The 20,879-nt window shown below is 35.6% G+C and overlaps 1 protein-coding gene across 1 annotated transcript in view; it reads right to left on the bottom strand.

Annotated features, from left to right (window-relative positions):
* Positions 1 to 17,310, bottom strand: part of LOC118740079 (phosphatase Herzog-like) — an 87,754-nt gene extending 70,444 nt beyond the window's left edge. The window contains exon 1 of the mRNA XM_036471573.1: positions 17,238 to 17,310. Coding sequence (XP_036327466.1) covers positions 17,238 to 17,310 — 73 coding nt within the window. The remainder of the gene's footprint in view (positions 1 to 17,237) is intronic.
* Between the last annotated feature and the right edge of the window lie 3,569 nt (positions 17,311 to 20,879).

Here is a 20,879-nt window from a genome sequence, read left to right as displayed (position 1 = left end):
AAATTTTCGGGTATGCAGTTTTGTAGCCAATGCAATTTTAGTCTAATAAAGTGCAAGTTTCAAGTAGCTCAAAGTTACAGTTAATTTTTGAATTTTTTTTTGTCGAGGATGTTGCGCATTTTCTTCCATATAACGCGTGAACAAAATCAATATTTTATATGGAGGCAAATGCGTAACAAACACCCTCGACAAAAACAAAAATTTCTCAAAAGTTAACGGTAATTAGTTGCTACTTGAAATCTGCTTTCTATTGTACTAAAATTAAATGGCCTACCGAAAAGCATACCCGAAAATTTTCGAAAAATTCTGATTAAAAAATTTGAAATTTTGATGCAAATTTCATGAGGTTTGATTAATTTTCGAGAAATTTGTGCAAGCTTTGAAACTTTTATTTTGGTGCTAATTCATTGGCCATAGCTGTATACATAGATATGAATGTATGGTGGAGACTTATGAAATTTTTTTTAAATCTATGACTTGAAGCCTATAGTTAATTGATATTTGATGAGTCACTTTTGGTTCAGAATAAAATAGATGTATTTTTTTATTTCGCAATTTTTTTTTCTAAAAAAATTGTTGATAGAGATTTTAATGTTTTGTTAATTGAATTCGATAAAAAAAAAAAACTTTAATAAAATTCTATTTCGAGAAAGAAAAAACTTATTTAAAAATTTTTTGAACTTCGCTACATAGCACATATGAATATATGTATGTTGTTACTTTTAAATGAAACATACCTGACCACCAAGCAACCATATCACAAGAGCACAACAGCGAGCACAAAAAAGACAATTTATTTGCTTAATTTTCGTGTGTTTATTTGTGCATTTTGTGATTTTTACGAGCGTACGTGCACGGCCGAAATAAAGACAAAATTATACACAAAATAAAATACATAAGAACCAATATGGTTGATCTGAGCACCAAAAATGCAAGAATTAACAAAAAGTCAAAAAAGCAATAAAAAATCAGCAACGAAGAGTATAAAATGCGAACGTGTAAAAAAAATTTTAACAAGAATTTGCGCTCAATAAACATTATTCCCCTAGCCGACGACAATGACGATATAATGATGACAAGCAAACAAAATATTCGCTGCTAGCGATCCCGAAAAAAAAATTTCCGAGCACAAACAAAAAGTAAAAATAAAAATTGGAAAGAAATACAACGTGGTTAGAAAAACAACAAACAGTACAAAAGTAAAACAACTAAATTAAATACAAAAAAAGTAATTTAAGCGCACTGGAACGAAAATACATTACTGTGTTTGTAGCTAAGGCACAATTGGCACATGTCCGGCATTATGTGCGTTAAATGAAACAAATTTAGAGGTGCGATAGTACATACATACATATCGCACACGCTCTTCAAAAGTGGCACAATTCAAAATATCGCATTTGTGAAATTATGAGCTAAAAATGTATACAAAGCTTTTATTTGCCTTTCAGCAAAAGCTGTAGCAAATTTTTGTTACAATTTGTTTAAAAAACCTAAGGTAAATTATCTCTGCACCATATGATTAGCATGTGCTAAGAAATAGGTTTTCGAATTTTCTGACAAACGTGTATTTTTGAGTTGTGTCATCTTTGATTTGGGTGTGAGATATGTAGAATAAAAAAAGTCACCAAAAAAAGGCATCTGGTAGTCAACAAGTAAGAGTGGAGTGGTATGTAGGTATACTTGACTGAACTGGAATGGATGGAATCCGTATGGGCATAAGTATGTATGTACATATGTATGTATGTACATTAGACCATATCACCAAAAAAAATCGCCGTAAGCTTTCGAAACTAATTTAGTTTTGCAAGGCAACTTCGAAGAAAATTGTTCCCCTAAATTTTAAAATTTTTCGTGATATCTTCAGCACTTATAGTCGGATCTTGAAGTAGGATGTAGCGATGTTTTTGTCACACGGCAAGCCAATTCGAAAATTGTGTTTATTTTTTGGTTATCTTTTTACATTTTTCGTCATATCGACCCATTTGCGCAACATTATCGTATGTGCCAGAAACGGCATTATACAAGAGGGCGTTTTCCTACTCCTAAAATTTGTTTGTATTCTTTGTATTATATACTAGCAAATACCCGGCGTGCTTCACTGTGCCTTAAGAGTATTTTAGCGCTGCTTGTAATATTTGATCTATTTTACCCATTTCATTAAATACAATTTTTCAAACAGGCGGCAAACCTCTTAAAAACCGTTTTTGACAATAAAATTTCCTAACCCTCTTCAATTTGATACCCATATTACTAATTTTCAATTTACGTTATGAATTAAATTAAATTAAAATTTTCAAACAAGTGGCAACCTTCCACAAAAATATTTTTTAAACCTCTTTCTTTTGACAGCCATATTGCAATATTTACTTTATCTTATAAATTTACTGAAACTGTAATTTTCAAACAGGTGGCAACTCTTTAAATTTTTTCCTTTTCTATATTTTAAGTTAGACCTCTAACAGTACATCGGTGAAAACTGCATTCAATTCCATGCATTAGTTTTTGAGTGATCCGCGCACAAACATACAGTCAGATAGACAGACAGACAGACAAAAATTCTAAAAACTGTTGATTTGGCTTCTGTTTCTCTAATAAAGACCCCCATATTAATTTTTTTTTAATATCTATAATGTACAGATATCGGCCTGTTACAATTTTATAATATGTATAGATTTTTTTCTACGTAGGCACCAAATAAGAATAAGTGCACAAAAAAAAATGTATTGTAACATGCGATAAGAATGCAATAAATTTTTGGCGTAACGATAGGAATTTCAGCTACAATGTTTTACCAGGTTATGCATTGTAGGGTGTAGAACAAATTTGCATCAAAAAGTCAAATTCCAAAAAAAAATTCCACATACGATCGGGCCCATCAGTAAATAAAATTTTCCCGAATCCGCCCATTCCGACGTTTTTTCAAAATTGTATCGCAGGTCATGTGGGTCCGGAAATCTATCACTGAGATTAATTCGCATGTTTTTCAAATTAATTTTAAATAACAAAAACAATTTGAAAGATCTGGCATATTCCGATTATTTTTTTTTTGCTTTGCTGTTCATTTTCGTCGCATTAAAACGTAGAAAGTGCTTATTTCAAAAACCGTTTTTAAGGAAGATTTTCTGAATTTCGGAAGGTTATGGTCTTTACCGGTGGAGTCGGAAACGAATTTCGGTTTCGTCCCACCCACAAAATCTGTTAAGACCTTCCCGTACCGCCCATCTCGACCTCTTTGAAATCAGTACCGTGGTTCCGCGGGTCCCGATATCCAGCCCCTATCTATAGTTGATATCTTCGGCACTTACATATACAGTCGTATCCTAAGGTTTGATATATATTTTCTGTTACAAAGTTCATTGACATCCAGTCTTGTGTTCAGTTCTTATCATTCCAACGTACCACCCTAATGTCAGTATATGAAAAGTATAAAAAAAAGTATAAAAAACTTTTGCTAGGGAAATATTGCGGTTTTTCTTTCCAGTAGAATAGTTAAAAAAAAATGTATTGCCGAATGCATGTGTCACCAAAAAATGTAAAAAGGCAATCCCTAGGTCCGCCAACAAAAATCGAAAGTGCCTTGGAAAAATACTTTAGACTCAGGGATGTACAGCGAATTTTTTTGATTGTTTGCAAGGTGGTGCAGTCTAATGTATGTACATAGTATACACATACCCACATATGTATGTTTGTACGCAAGCAAGCTGAACTGGCTCGCGGTGCTTATTGAAATGCCATTAATGTAGAATATATGTATATGTATGTATTTATGTATATTAGCACCTGAAGGGTGAGAGATGTTGATTGGATTTGTTGGAAAATAATTCAACAAAAAATACAAAATTATGTAAATCTTTGAGCTTATGCTTGTAGCTGTGGAATGAGCAAACTTGGGAGTGGAAAAAGCTTATCACGCGCCGTTCCACTACTTACAAACAAGCACAGTTCGAGGGGTACAAGGAAACAAGATTGTGAATTGAAAAAATAAATAAAAAAATGTTAAAGAATAACAAAAAAAAAACATTTAAAAAAAATTAAAAAATATGCAAAAATTTAAAACGACACAGCGAGCTATAAGAAATTGTAATGGTATGGCTTAACTTCTCCGCTCAAAAGTAGGCCTTAGACGCGGATAGTTTTATAAGTCAGTAATTTTTGCAACACTGCTGCTGACAACTGTAGTCTGTGAATAGGCTTCTATTTTAATTTAGAGTAAACTAGGTCATATAGTTTATGGTCAGCAACCATTGAAAACAGACAATGTCGTAAATTTTAACGAAGATTGAAGATGGTAATTTCATCAATTTTGTTTTCGTAATAAACATAGCTAAAACCTGGGAAAAGTCTTTTGCTACTATAAGAATTTTGCGTCACCAGTTACAAAAGTTTTTTTTTACCGATACAGTATTGGGCTGTAAGAAGATGTTTACTGCACAAGTATCGCCGAACGTTCACATCACCTAAAATAGGCCGCCTTGTCAGAAATCGTTGATAAGGTGAATGTAATAATATTAGGCAATCGTAGAATTTCCATTTCCAAGAGCTCAGATAAGTTCCAGGAATTTTTACATCGGGCGATCGGCAAGGTTAAATTCTCTCTTTTTGCTCTTTTGCTCTCATTTGCTTGTACTTAATATGAGCAATTATCCCCTTCGAGTTCTAATCTCATCTCTAATGGTGTAATGCTAGTGAGGCTTTGATCATCTCAATTGAGCGGGTGTATTGCTTTTTAAACGCTATAAGGTTAGGACCACGATATCCATGAGATGGGTATGACAAATTCGAGGGAGTGTTTGCCGATGTTCAAGTGCATTCCGGATGTCTTGGTTAGTACACTAGTAGTAGACTTCTCTGGGTGAACGAACAGCAAAGAAGGCCAGCTTGGGTCTGTCCTCGAATAATGCCATGATAACATTTATTTTTTTTTTAATGCAAGCAGTGTCATTTACAGCGATTACCTTGATAAGGTTAAAAAAATTGCCAACGAATACTATGCTGAGCAGTTGAACGGTAGGCGAAGAAAAAACTGCAAAGTTCAGCAAGTCACAATAACAAGTTTACGACATACAACAAAACAACACCGGTGTGTATACCTGGGGTATTGAATTGTCTTATCAAGCAGCCCTCGTATACATACAAACTGTAAAAATATGTTTCGAAAAAAAATTTAAAACTTTCACGGTTTTAATAAAAATATAAGTGCAGAAATGCATGGCTCATGCCAAAAAGAAATCTCATATACAAATTGACTCGCCCTAATGTACATATGTGCATAGATATACATACATATGAATACATCAAAAAATGAATGGAATTTTTCGTGAATTAGCAGCATAACTCTAATGAAGTTTAAATAAATAAGAGTATAAAAAATTTACAACCGAAACAAGATTAATCGCTTTTTTAGGAAATCCATTTCATAACGAATTAGAGTTTCAGCAGTGATTTTCAAGCGCTCAACATTTTTAATACTATTTATCACCATTTAAGGTACAATTGCATATATTTAAGCCCACGCTAATGTAAATACATATCCCTACATAGAAGTACATTTCCGGCGTTATAATATATGTATGTAGGTAGATAGCTAGCGCCAAATATTAATTATTCATATGTACATATTTTATATATTTTTTTTTCATTATTTAGTAAATGTTGGCAGCAAAATTTCGCGCTGCATAAATTACGATTTTTCATAGTGCCTTAGGTCATCTCAAACGATAATTTAAGCAGCTCGTAATAAACAAAATGTAGGCATTTCAGTTTTCACATACAGAAGTTTAAGAGCTGTCAGTGTATGAGTGAACACATGTACAAATTTAGATGCGTACATGCTTACATACCCTGCAGTAAAATTTAGAGACAGACTGGCAAAGCGCTAGTTCCGAACTACATATTTCAGAACTATTTCTGAACTAGTGCAAAATGGGTGCAGAGCGCGACAGTTGAAACTTGAGGTGCAAGTTTACAAAGTCTCACTTCTCGTACAATTTGAAGGTAGCTCAACGAGAAGACCCCCGATTCAAGCATCGTTGGTCGCGCGTTCATAGCGCAGTCGAGGCAGTTGTGAGTTTTCAGATTTAATGAATTTTAAGTGTTGTGTCTGAGTCTCGTCTGAAAAAAAGATAGTAAAACCATGGACACCAAAAGTGAAAAGTAAACCGGTTCGGGGAAAATAAAACTCATGATAAGGCTGAATATGTAACAAATCTGTAAAAGAAAAGAAAAAACGGAAAAAGTATCCAAAAATTTAATCTTAAAAACGTTTTCTTTAAAAAAAAATCTGTCCAAAACGGAACCGGTTAAAAACTAGTTGCAAAGTAATGCACTGGGCGACAATTGCCACCGCCAATGACATGGCCGTGTTAAACTGGACAGTTCAAACCATTGCTTGGGTATTGAGCTAGAATTAGTACTGTCACCAAAACGTCTAGTTCTGAGCTAGTCAGATTTTCTGCAGGGTACATACGGGTATACGTATGTTTATATATGTAAATACATATTAATAATTTTGGCTGTGAAATTATAAATCAAATGTAGCTCACGATGTGAAAAAAGTATGTACATATGTATATACTTATAGAGCGCTGCTGGGAATTAAAAGTACATAAATCAGTAATGATTAGCAGAAACCGGGAGTTAAGGTTATAACAAACAGTGATAAATCATTTTAAAATAATTAAAAGAAAAAATTTAATTATGCAATCCGAAAGGGAATTTATTATGCAAAAAGTCATCATACGAGTACTTATATGTATTTGCAGTTAAAACAAAAAATATTTCACAATTAATTTAATTGATTATGAAGGCAATAAGCAACAAAACTACAAAAAAAAAATCAATTAATTTGCAACAAGTGGACAATATTTCCTGCAGGAGTCACATAAAATTGATCCAATTCGTTTAGGACAGTAAAATAAAATGAAATAGCAAACTTATTAAAAAAAAATATTAGCGAGAAATAAATGCATAATTGAGTAATCGAATACTCCCGGTCATGGCCACAACACTAGGGCATTACGGCGCGCCACCTGGTGAAGAAGGCGCATTGGGACCGCCGCATGACCAAACAATTTTTGAAACGCTACGATGTCTAGTTAGTGGTTCAGCTAACAAGCGGTTAAAGACGAAAGCGGAAGAGATGTCTCAGACGAAAAGGCCTCCTACTGCAGCGGCCTAAAGATGGTTATAGAAATCGCTAGGTACTTAGGCCGGTTAGAGACGAGAGAAAACGGTAGGCTGTAGCGATCTCTGCAGTTTTCTTGAAGGCTAAGTTGAAAGCCGTGAACAAGAAGGAAATACCTCGAATTTGAAGAAATTTTTCGGTACTGCAACCTAAATTGTTCGACGGACGACTTAAACGCTACGCGACTGAATAAGACCAAGAATGGCTGGAAGGAGGAAGCAGTGAACTCTCTCACGAATGGGTCGAAACTTGTTGGAGGGCTTGGTAGAGCTCTTCATCGTCCCAAATTAGGGCAGTACAGTAGCAACTGAGGGAGATAAGCCAGCGGAAATCACGGCCCTGATTAATGGTGCGCTCAAAATTAGTACGGAAGTGCCTCCATTACAATTGCGTTAGAACATTTTCTAACTAAACGCATGTAGCTTCTAAGCTATAAAAAGTAAAATTGCGGGGAACTGCCAGAAATGACATCACGGGGCAGGAAGCAAGTGGTGGCCCCCCTGACCTTGGCCTCATGTTCAAATAGCGAACGTTGTGCGAAAATAAGACATGTTTAATTAAAAATAATTTTTGGCCCAGGGTGGTTAAGAAGTGGTTAGACGTGTTCACTATGCTTACAAAGCCACAGCTCACACTTTTCGGTGGCGTTCGGATAGGCCACTGTTCGATCGTAATTCACTCGGTCAGACTAAAAATCTCATTCGATCGATTCTGTTTACGCAAGGCTAAGTAAGATTGAAGTACCTCAGCTCGTTCTTCATAACCAATCCTGGCAAACTCTCAGCGATTGATATTACCCGTCTTCATAACTTTGTGATTGACTCACGGCGCTTCATCATAAAGAGCTGCGGACGACTATTGCAATCTAACCTAACTTAACTATATACATTCATACACATATTTGAACAATCCCTTCAACTTTTAACTCTCAGAATTCGAGGTTGAACTTTGCTTTATCTTTTACCTCCTACCAGATCAGACCAAACAACGCGGGAACAGACAAGAATGCTACATGAGCTTCATTCCACGTATGCCTAGCTAACCATAACTATGGTCATGTATAATTGATTGATATCCATCATGTGCTGAAAATCACCTGAACTTATGAACTGGTATTAATGGACATACCAGTCCACTGGGCTACATTTCTGAAATAAAGATATTAAAGCTTTGGCGAGAAAGTACTTATCCAGTTCACTTTTGTGTAGGGCCGCAAAAACTCTATTCGAAAACATACTAAAAATAACCTTTCAACAAGACCTTGCTCAAGCCTAAAGTGACCCAAATATGGCTCAGACCTCTTCGACTTTTAAGCAACAAAATAATGAGTAATTAAATACCATAAAAACCAAAATCTATGACCGAGGGCTCGCAGGTGGCTGATTTAAATCACATAGAGCTTCGCAGGGCTGTTTAAGAAGTTCGAGCGAAGATTTTAGACCTCAACCTACACGGCTTCATCAGGGATAGTAATTGGTTCAGTAGAATAATGACAAAAAGCTACTCTTTCTATTATAGGTACGTGTCTCCTGTTGACACTCACTAAAAGAGGGCACACAAAATGGATAATTCTGTCTGCGAGTGAAAGTAAGGAATATTCCACACACGCCCTCCTAACCTAACCTACACGGTAAAAAATTTGGGTTTAATTTTTAAACCACACTGGGACTACTGCCTTTTTTAATCTTTTATGGTATACTTTTTAAACCAGTCAATAGTTTTAAGCAATTTTTAATATATTCTGGTTTGAATTTTAGTCCTAAAAGTCGTGGTTTAAAAATCAAACCAAAATGTTTTAATTCTAGTTTCTAGGTTTCATATATAGAAAATTTGGTTTAAAATCTAAACCGATATAGAAAATTTTTGCACACAGCGAAATGTGGTGTTGATTCAAACTCAACATATGAAAGCACATTTACATGAGCGGTTGTAGCTGAGTGTGCAAGAATGCTTGAACACAATTGGTTGCTACCAAGGCTGTCCGTGTTCAATCCTCATCAGACAGAGCATGATATTTAAGATTTTTTATTTTTATTCTTAATTATGAAAATGTTTAGGTTTAAAATTTAAACCTGTTTTTTAAACTTGGAAGGTTTGTATTTGAAACTGAATTTAGTTTGGTCATATATGTAGTCCAAAAAGTTTAAAATTAAAACGAAAATTTTTAACCGTGTAGCTAAGGCTGAACAGCTTATGTGAACGTTTTAAGAAAATAACTCATCATCGAGGGTTAAAATCAATCAGCTTCCCTCCGGAATTTTCACTAAAATCGATAGTTGAAATTTCGAAAGCCTAGGCATCTCCTCTGCCCGCCTACGTTTCGATGCAAGTCAGTGGTCGCTGACATGGGGCCTACCTGTCCAGTAGTAGTTCCCATACAAACAAAAGTAGATGGTAAAACCCTCTGCAGGTACTAAAACTTTTTCCCTACATGAAAACATTAAAACACCATTAGGAGATTCACTAGGCGTGTTAAGCGTCGTAAAATCTTATTTACTTATTTATTTTACATCGAAAAAATTTAAGACTTGAGCTGTGATGATTAACACGCCTTGTGAATTCCCTAAATGTGACGACAGCAAATTAAGAAATTATAATTTTTTTGTTGTATTTATCAAAGGAATGGCCCACCTAAGCCACATAAAGCCATATTTTATTTTTGAAGCTGAAAGTGGAATGCTTGTGCTGAAGGCGCAATTACACAAATTTGCTGTTGTGATTATTGTGACAGCTTTTACAGCGATTGTATCTTTGCTGTCATTTGATTGTTTACTTTTTTAGCAGTTTCTGTGTTTTTTTGTGTGTGTTTGTGTACAATTTTTATAATACATACACACGTACGCAGCAGCAAAAGGCAAATCAAATGGCAAAACGAGTTTTGTAAAAAAAAAATTAAAAACAATACATATACATATGTATGTACATACATATGTATAAATATATATTAGTATATTCAAGAATTTAATGGGAGACAAAAAAAACAAATAAAATGCAAACGTCCAATGTTAAACGACGCACGGGGGGGGCACCCCTTTTTTGCTACCCAAGTTTATATTTATCACCCACAGCCAATCAAAAAATCAAGTGGCGTTTGAGAAACAATGCTGAATGGGGTAATCCTTATTTAGTGGGTGCACAGAAAACTGAGATTAACAGTGGCTAAAATCTCAGTTAGTCTAGACTTAACTTACTTTAACTTAAGCCAGAAGCGGAAATAGTTTGTTTTTGTATTTGCTTTTACAGTTGTTTGAGAGTTGACCGCCTAAAATGCCAAATCAAAAAAAAAAAAATCATGCAAAGAAATATGTTTGCGTTTATTTATTTTTGAAAAATACAAAAACGACAATCTGGGAAGCCTGATTCTCTCACTGTTTTCAATTTCCGTAAGGACGTAACTTAAGAATCCAAAATCTACAGGTTCTTAAGTTTCTTACGGTAAGTTAAGTTTGAACTAACCGCCAACACAGTTTCTCATATAACAGGTTGGCTAAAATATTAAGTTAAGTTAAGTTACGGAAATTAAGTCTAGACTAACTGAGCTTTAAGTGCAAAACTTAGAGAGCGCAACACTTGAATGTAGAACTGCGAGCGAATATGGTTAGAAAATAAATGCATACATGTACATACATACATATATAGGTACTAATGTACTCGTCTATGTATGCATGCGATAGATGTAGCTTATCTCGGTCTATTGATTGCGACAAGTGACGGCCCGCGGTTTTACTGAAAAGCAAAAATTCTGAAGCAAATAAAAATAACGCAAGCAGCGTGAAGTGCAAATGTTCAATTGAATTAAGTATTTTAGTGCAACGCTATGTACATACATATGTATATATACATAATGCACTTAGTTGTTGATAATAATAAAGAAAATATAACACTTATAGATTGATTGATGAAATACATATTTTAGACGGCTTAAGAAACTAAAAGTGTGATGAAAACAAGTATAGGAAAGTCGTGGCCTTTTACGTAGTTAAGCTAAGTCGTTCATAATTGCACTCGTCCGCAAAAGTATTAGTGATAATGTCCTATAACGCTATTTCCCTTCTTAATACCCGAATTCCAAAATCAGATCGTTCCATTCACTTTACCATTGCAAAGTTAACGGCATTTTAGTGCGACTTTGACCGAAAAGTTGCGTTGCTATTGACAAAAGTTCAGTCGTTGGCCACAGAGACCCTGTCACGGAAATTTTCTCCTCAAAACCCTTCAAGTTCTTCAGAATCCAGCCAGATCCTCTAAATCAAACCATGATGGTTTCTGATCCTTACCACCAAGTCCAGTGAAATTTCTTGTGCGCACAGTGAACGAATGTGTCCAGTTTAGTACACCTCCTCTAAGCATTGCTCTGATTTTCTACTCAACTCGTGAAAGCAAGAATCTAACGAGTGCCTTGTTGTTTTCTTGCGCAGTAACACATTGTCTCATTCCTGCGATCATGGGATAATCAGATAGCATTAAAGGCCTTAGCCTCATTTCGAATGACATCAAGGCTCGTGGACAGCTATAAAACTCCCTGGGTTTTAAGGTGCCGAAAGGGCTGACTTTCTCGCTAAACGTGGAGTTCGAATGCACTTGCACGAACCCGAGCCTTTCTGCGGTACATCTAAAGCATACAGTGCAGAGCTACTTAGGAGCTGGGAAGAATCTGGTCACAAGGGAATGCGACAATCAGAGATGTGCATAACTCCTTTAAAGAGGAACTCCGAAATACTACTTGAACTTAGCCGAGACTGTCCTACCACTCTTACAGGCTACCTAACAGGACACTGCAATTTAAAGTATCATTTGAATAAAAAGGGACCTTCTGTAAGCTGCAGATTTAGTGGATTGGTGGACGAAACCCCAGAGTATGTTCTATGTGTCAGCCCACGTATAATGAATCGTAGACAGACACACCTTGTGGAACGATTACCTTCTCCATACAAAATTTAGAATATGCCACACTGGGCTTGATTTCTTTAACAGGATTACAATAGGACTAACACAAACTTAAATTGTTGAAGTATACCAATTAAGCGCACGCAGCGAGCGGTCTTGGAAGTAATTAATAGTGGACAGCGTAACGGAATCAATACCGACTTAGATGTCAAAACTGATTACCCCACATCATCATGGGATTTTAGTTTTAGGATTCCCTGTATGGGAATTCCAACCAAGAAACATTGGAAAGGCGGCCTATTGTAGGTAAATTATGGTATTTCCATATACACAGATGGCTCAAAGATGGAAAAAGGAGTAGGTTTGGCTCTGTACTCAAAGGACCTTCAGATAAGGCAATCATATCGCCGCCTGCAGGGTCTTTCCGGCGGTGATATTTGAAATAGAGAAGACGGTTAAGTTAAATCGATGGTAGTTTGGTAATTTCGTGCACCGCTGGCTACACTGAGTCACGTCAAAACTTCTCTCTGAAATGCAAATTAGGGAAGCGGATAACTCCCTGCCACCGATATTTTTTCTGCTAAGGGACATTGAAGTATACACCACAGCCGTAACTAATGTCCTATGGATCAATCAGGATGCCTGTGAGATCTTAAGTTCCTTATAGCCGAGACCCAATAAGAGTCGTACTGAAGATTTATTGACGCTAAACAAATCTGCTGTAAGTGCTCTTACGTGCGTCATCACAGGGCACTTTGCTCCATCGATGGCGTATACTAACAAGCTACCCCTACCGAAGTTGTCGGGATGAGGAAGAAAAGGAATCGATTCTTCACTTCCTGTCAATGCCCAGCTCTTCAGACAAGCCATCCGAAACATTTGTGCTCACACTTTTTCAATAGTTTGGGGGACAAAGCGGAGACGAAAGTATCGGATCTCCACAGCTTCGTTCGGGATAGTAAATGGCTTAACTGCTAGAAGGATGTGACTCCTCCGTGCACTCGTACGCCCCTACCTAATCCAACCTAACCTAACCACACCCAACGTAATAATAATAAGCGCTATGCTGCTTACATACATACATATAAGTTGGGACCCCGTACGTATCCGAACTTGCAGAAATACATAGTCAGAATTAGTCCTTAAAAATAGCACTGAAGATATTATAAATGTATGTTCGGAACAACTGTGAGAACTATTTCTGATAAGTTCGGACTCGTATGGAATCGCAACTATAATTCAACAAAATATGTGCCACATTGCCAAAAATAACTGAAAATGGAACGTTAATCAAGTGAGACTTGCCATTTATTTAATTCCTTCCACTAATCTCAATCATCATTAGGAATATTTTTTCAAACCAAGTTCAAGCTGCCATCAATCAACTTCATCGCTAGAATTTTAAAGCGACTCTCCCTTCGTTTTAATGCGCTTGTCATTAATATTACCGGCGATATATACTCGCATGTACATAAGTACTTCGAGTGATAATGAGCTTTGTAATGTGAAAGGGGTGACGAGTCTTGTACATACAACCAGTACACCCCATTGCTGCAGTTTAGCGATGTTTTGTTTCTTTTTTGCTTTGGTTATTTTTGCGTATGTGTGTGCGTTAATTTTTTTCCATTTCTTTACATTTACTACAATGCAACAACGACAGCACAGCAATGTGTGAGTGCAATTAATTGGAAAATAAATTGGCCATAGAAAAATACGCCAACGAACAAACAAAAAACAACAACAACCAGCGAACCAAACCAGAGGAATTCACTTAGAGCGGCAGTGACATGCCTTTACACTTTGCTTAAATGGTTAAATGACGGGAAAATAAATAAATAAATGTTGATTACAATGGTTGCAAGCAAACAACAACACGCTGGAGAACGTATGTACGTCTGTATAAGTAATGAAAACGTTTGAATGACAACATCTCGAGTGTAGCCTAATGGCATTGTGACAAACAGGCGAACGACCTGGTGGTGGGCAAACGAGCGGCCAGCGGTCAGTGAAGCCAACGATGCACTCGATATGTTTAGAGATAGAGTTAATACACGGCAAAGGCAGGCGAGTGCACTGATAATAATGACAAAGTAAGGAAAAAGGAGAAGAAAGTAATTTGCGTTAAAAGCAATAAAGATTATAAATTAAAAAAATTAGCGAAATAAATCGTAAGAAAAAGTGATAAAGCAGCCTTGCCTAATTGGTCGACTAAAGATAAATACAAAAGCGACGATTACAAGTTGTGATAGAAAATTAAATTAACTGAAAATAGTTCGAGTTGTGTGAAAAAATAATAAATGGCAATTGGAGAAAGTATGCACAAATTTGATAAGTTTTTGCAGCTTTATTTTTCTTCAGCTATAAATATAAATATATTTCAGTAATTTGCAAGAAAAAATTTGTATTAAAATGACCTTTATACTTATATTACAATATTAAATGAAATATTCTTTAAAATGAAGGGTCATAGTGACTTTATAATTAAAAAGGGCAACATTTTTTAAAAACACTAAGAAAGAACTAACAAATTTACTTAAAATTATTTCTTCTATTCCAGCAACTTTGGCATTCACAGGACGAATTTTTTTCCATAACCTAAAGCGTTTTTACTTTTTCTTTTAATAAAATACATATTATATTTATTTGAAATGTACTATATTTTTTCCCATTTTTTGAAAAAGTACTATAAATATCTAGAAAATGTTGGCAACCTTTTTGTAGCGAGCGCCTAATTCAATTGTGGGAAGAATAATTTCGCCTTTTGTTCAAGAAAAATGCGTGTTTAGCGCTTAAATGCGCAAAAAACACGGCCAATATGTAAGCACTTGAATTGCACGAATTGCAAAAAATTCAAATAAATGCATAAGTAAGGAATCCCATAAAATAAAGACGAACAAGTTCAATGTCCTTGAAAAGCAAAAACTCAACGTAACGAAAATCATCCCCTGCTGCTGCCGGCAGAGGTGTGCAAATACAAGATAAAAAAGATCGAAGGTGAAATGAATTCCAACAGCAATGGTAGAAAATGCGCAAAAACAAAACTGCAAACCTGCAATTGTTTTTATACATAGTATTTATGTATGCATGTATGTATTCTACTCCTGAGCTGTTAAATTTGAGCTGATTTGTTGTACAGTAGCTTAATCGCGACAAAAGTGTTTGTAAAAAGATATTTTCATATTTTCTTTGTTAAATTTTTTTTTGTTACATTTTAAATGTCAAAATTTTGCCAGTGTACATGAGGGTTAAGGTTTCATATCTAATAAATAATTAGTATACTTCGAAATAAAGAATCATATGTATTAGTATTTTGAGAGTCGTAGTATAAGAAATTTTATTACGCTTTTCTTCCCCCTTCATGCTGACTCTTGATGTTACCCCCTCATCTAGCACCTAAATGTGCCAAGCCGGCTTCTAAGTGCGAATGGCTTCTGGGAGCCACTTTGTCCATCTCTGATTTAGCTCAGTGTGTGCATCTGCAGAGTCACCTCACAACTCCCGACACCTCTTCGCTTATCCCCTAAACCCCACTCAACTAAAGCCCTTATACCTATGGACATACCCAGTCGGAGTAGCAGTTTTACAGGCAGATAATTAACGATACTTACAGAGACACTATTACTACTTTCACCAACTCTTGCTGCCTCGAAACACGCATTATTCTTTCGAAATTACTGTCTCGCTACTCTGGCAGATTAAACTTCTACCTATCTAGACTCGACCCAATGTACAAATGTCCCAGCAAAAGTTCCCAAACACTAACCACCTCCCCCTTTAAATCACTTAAATAAGACTTATCTCGCTTTGTGTAGTCAGAACCACGTTACTGTGGTACAATTATGGTCAGTTAAACTCCTACATATCCAGGCTCGACGTACATATACGACGTACCCAACTTATGTACTGCGTGTAAAATCTCGCCACTAAAATCCAAAATGCTTTCTTAAGCCCACTCATCTAAGATCTCACTCCCTTTTATCCGCTGCCAACGAAACAGCACGTTTCCTGGGACTAACGTTAGTTGAGCTTGACGACTATAATTGAAATATTAGTTGATCTAGACAGCGAGTTACTTAAAGGTTAAATAAATTAAAAGACAAGTAGGCATCGAAACTTAGGGTGGTCGGGAACCATGAGATATATGCATAGTATGCACATATTTATGTATATTTTGCGATATTTTTCATTTCATTTATTTATTTATACACACAAATAAGGCATAGTCAAGCTCAAAAAAGGTTTTATTTATTTTAATTTTTTAGCTCTTCCAACCACTAAAGGCGATTTCTCAATTAAGATGTCTGAAAACACATTGAGTTAAAAACTTAACTTTGAAGCCTAATTCGTTTCTTATTCCAAACCCCACTACCAAATCAATGGGGGATGCCAATGGCATATAAATTTTAACGCCTGAAAAAGTTGAGGGATAACATAAATATTCGCCTTTCTTTCTTTGACGATTTAGCTCCCTTTTCTACGATAAAATGCAAGTATTCGCTAAATACAACCACTGTTATCGCACATATCCTTGTGACCATTGCCTTGGCTGTTGCTAAATAAATGCATAGTACATGCTGCCATTAATGTGCGTTGCGTTGGTTGTTGCTTGGACTCACAGACGGCAGGTTGCCGATGACTCATTTTGTGTGTCTGGCATAAAAAAGAAGCGCACAGTAATACCAAAACAAGCACACAAACTGCTATGAAATTAGGCGCAAGCAAGCAACCAGTACAACAACCCGATAAGCAACTCTTCCACCCAGTCAGGGCTTCCCACTTGCATTTATTGCTCCCCTTTCAATGACGACGACGACGACGACGACGACGACAGCGGTGGCAATGAGATGGCGACTGCTGTTGCGGCCGCCAGCACGCGCATGTCTCGCCTCTTGATACTGCCCGACTGAATAACTGGCGGGAACCCACTCATGCTTACCAACAAACAAGCAAGCAACCTAATAGCCAGCTTGTCACATTTAAAATTCCTTTGTTCAATCGCTTCCACATAGTTAACAGCCATGGTTCTGTATCATTTCTTTTTCATTTTATTATGTTGCGCTTCGTTAATTTGATATTTGTTAAAGTTCTTAAGATAATACTTATAATATGTACTAATAAAAAAGTTTTATATTTATACGAGATATTTGATTTTAATTATGGTACTCACCTTTCTCATTTGCACACACGTTCAACTGCTCATCGTCGCGTGAGACTTGTGTGATTATTGATGTTGCATCCATTTAAGCATAAATTTTTTACTTAACTTTCGGTAGGCAAAAATACAGATTTGCCTGCCGCCGGTTTTTGTGTGTTTAACAACAAAAACAAAAACAAAATTAGCAAACAAAATTAAATTTCAACAGAAATGAAATGAAAAAGGCGATTATTACGTTATGATTAACACACTCGTTTCTTATTGGGAATAATTATTTTTGTTTATGCTCTTTAAACTTCGTTTCACTTTTCGGTTCTTGCTGCTAAGCGCGTGTTTTCGTTTAAAAATAAACTTATGTATTTACTTTTTACTTTTCAGTGTTAAAAAAAGACGTTTGGTTTAATGCAAAGTGGCGTAATATTTTTTTTTCCTTTTTTTAGAAAATCACTATGCAAACAAATTTTTTAGGTTTATGTCGTGATCACTAAAATACTGGTGATTGTGTAAAATTATACTTAATCCACTTTATTATTGCAGTTAATTTCTAAGGAACCACAGCAAACGAGAGAACACAAAGAAAACCTGAAATTGAAAGTAAGAATATTATTCTACTATTGAAATTGTTCAAGTAGGATATATATTTTTATATTTTGTTCGATAATTGTATAGTTAATACCTCTTATTTTTCCGCAGTATATAAACAAATCATTCAAACTAAAATACACATGCCCGTCTTAAGTCTTTACATAATTGGCATTCACATTTTTACTAAGCATTTGGACGAACTTCTTCCCCACAGAAATGAAGGGACTACATTTTAGCTGATCCTCTGAACAGCAGACAATTTTTTTGGGGTAAGTTCTTTCTATTGAAAAATAAGCTTATTACCTTATTCCGCTACCAGGCAACGAACTCAGGCCCTATCGAATATATGTAAGTATGTTCCTCTGTCTCTGGTGATTTGGATGCTATAAGAAGTTTTTGAGCAAACCTAACCTTACCTAACTAATATGAACTCTCGATACTAGCTTAGTTTATCAAATCGGCTTGGCAGAAAATTGTGTTTAGGGCCAACTTTTATGGTAACTATATTGTTCTCATTGGATTCGATTACATTATTTATTCGTGAACGAACTTATATAATTTTAGTATTAATGAGGGATTATTGCTATTAATTTCATCCTTTGTATTCATAGTTAGGTGTTTCAAAATATTTTGTGCTCAGACATTTATAGCCCGGACACAATGAAAACAACGAGCTACAAACCACAGCTGTAAAATTGTTTTAACACGTACTCTTATGTACCGACGACCGGGCTACGCGACGGCTGTGGTTGTGGCCAGATTAGATCTATTTCTATTTTTCTGGCGACAGATAAGGTTCTTCCTCTTCTTTTATGTCAAACTCATACAAATTCATGATGTCGCTGCCGCGTTCAAAGAAATCATGTCGCCATCGACAAAGCGTTTAGATAATGAAGATGATAAATTGGAAGCTGGGGTCTGTAGCTCGTCGTTTTCAATGTGTTCAGAACTTTGGCTTTATATATGTAACTAACAAGGGACTTGAATGCAAAATTAGCATGGACATATACCCTTTCATCGGTAATGCAGTCACTAATACTAATTCGAACAGGGATCCAATTTAAAATGAATAAGAACTTATTTCGGTGACTGCATTAGCGACGACAGGGTGGATGTCTAACTGAGCAAATAAAGTAACCGATTCCTTCATCCGCGGTAGCCAAGTGGTGAGAGTTGCGTACTGCAAGCCTGTAGGTCCCAGGTTCGATCCTCGGTTGGAGCGATTGCCAAAAAAAATAGTTTTTATTGTTTCTTTTATTTTTCTAAATTTTATTTTATTTATATATTTAATTTTATTTTTCTATTTTTTTTTTCATTTGTTTTATTTTGTTTCACATTTTTTTGTTATTAATAGTTAATTTAAGTTTTTTTTACTAAAAAGTCAAAAACAGCTAAATAAAAACAATTTAAAACAAGCAAGAAGGTCTAAGTTCGGATGGAGCCGAACATTAAATACCCGGCGCAAGTATTAAATATATGTCTTTTGACATTTCCGAAAGCTACCGCTAGATGGTAAGCCGGGGTGTATCAAATTTGGGTAAATTAGCGTCCTTAAATTCGAAATATTGTTGTTTCAAGCATTTCTGAAATTTACCGTTATTTGAAAAGCGGCCGTAATTTTAGTCCGATTTCAATAATTTCCAGCGTTTTGCTTTTATGTGGCAAGCACAATAACCGTTTGGTACAAATTGCAAGAACGGTTACCGATATACATACATATATGTGATCATAAGTGGGCGGTGCCACGCCCATTTTCCAAAAATTTTACCATAAACGTATTTCTTGGTAAAGAATTGTTGCAAGCATGCATTTTGAATAAATTACCCTTAATATTTACTGACTTATCGAAGATTTTGTATTTCTCTAAATAACCGTTATATGGGATGTGGGCGTGATTATTGTCCGATGTTTTAAATTTTCGGCCATTTGGAATGCTGTACCAAGGCCAACAACTGTGCCTAGTTTAGAAGAAATTGGTGCAGCGGTTACCAAGATATACACATGTAACCATAAGTGGGCGTGGCTACGCCAATTTTCCAAAAATTTATAATGTTCTTATTTTTCGTCTGAAAATTATTGTAAATATCGATTTTGAGTGAATACCCTGCAGTAGTTACTAAAATATCGCAGTTTTCGTATTTATGAAAATTACCGTTATATGGGAAGTGGGCGTGGTTACAGTCCGATTTCGCCCATTTTCAATACCAACCTACCTTGGATTAACGGAAACCAAATTTCATACCAAATTTCGTTTAGATATCTCAATTTTTGTTCGAGTTGTCGTACGAACGGACAGACGGACGGACAGACAGACATGGCTTAGTCGACTTCTCTATTCATTCTGAGCATTTATGTATACATTTTTTGGCTGTTACAAACAACCGTTATGTGAACAAAATTAATATACCCTTGTGCACAAGTGCGCTCGGGTATGAAAAAGTAGAAGTTATAATTGAATCAAGAAAAAAAAATTAAATGAATATTCTACTTGCAGTGGGATTCGAACCTGCGACCTCGCGGCGCGTTAATCCGCGTTACTGCCGTCTAGGGTTCGAAATTTCAGACTTTGGTATCGATACTGAGTACTCATTCTGGCATCGAGCTCATGGTATCGATACTCTAAAAGTATCAGGGAAAAAGTATCGATACTACTCAGTATCGGATTCATTAAAATACGTTTTTTGGGATACTAAAATTATTTTGTTCTTCAATCCATATATGTAATACTTCTATATTGATAGTAAGTTAACATCTCAATGTGTAAGCATTCCGAAATCAAAGCGAGACAGTCTAGTACTGTTTTTGTCAATGTATTGTGTACTTGAGTGCCGGTTTTGTAAATGTGTCGTGTACATGTTTATTTATAAACGTATGTGTTCCTTTTCTTTCGTACGTGTTTATTGATATATCTGTACTGTAATGTTTTCGGACGGTACTAGCTCTTACTGCCAATATAGGAGTATTACATATATGATTCAATGTATATCTATATATATTTCCTGAAACTAAAACAATAGACATTTAAAATATTTGATTTTTATTTCATTGCAGTACTTACTTCCACGTTAG

This window comes from Rhagoletis pomonella, unplaced genomic scaffold (assembly GCF_013731165.1).
Source record: "Rhagoletis pomonella isolate Grant_MI unplaced genomic scaffold, Rhpom_1.0 Rhpom_scaffold_00005, whole genome shotgun sequence".
Taxonomy (NCBI): domain Eukaryota; kingdom Metazoa; phylum Arthropoda; class Insecta; order Diptera; family Tephritidae; genus Rhagoletis; species Rhagoletis pomonella.
Note: the sequence above shows the minus strand (reverse complement) of the source record. Positions and strands in the feature narration are given on the sequence as shown.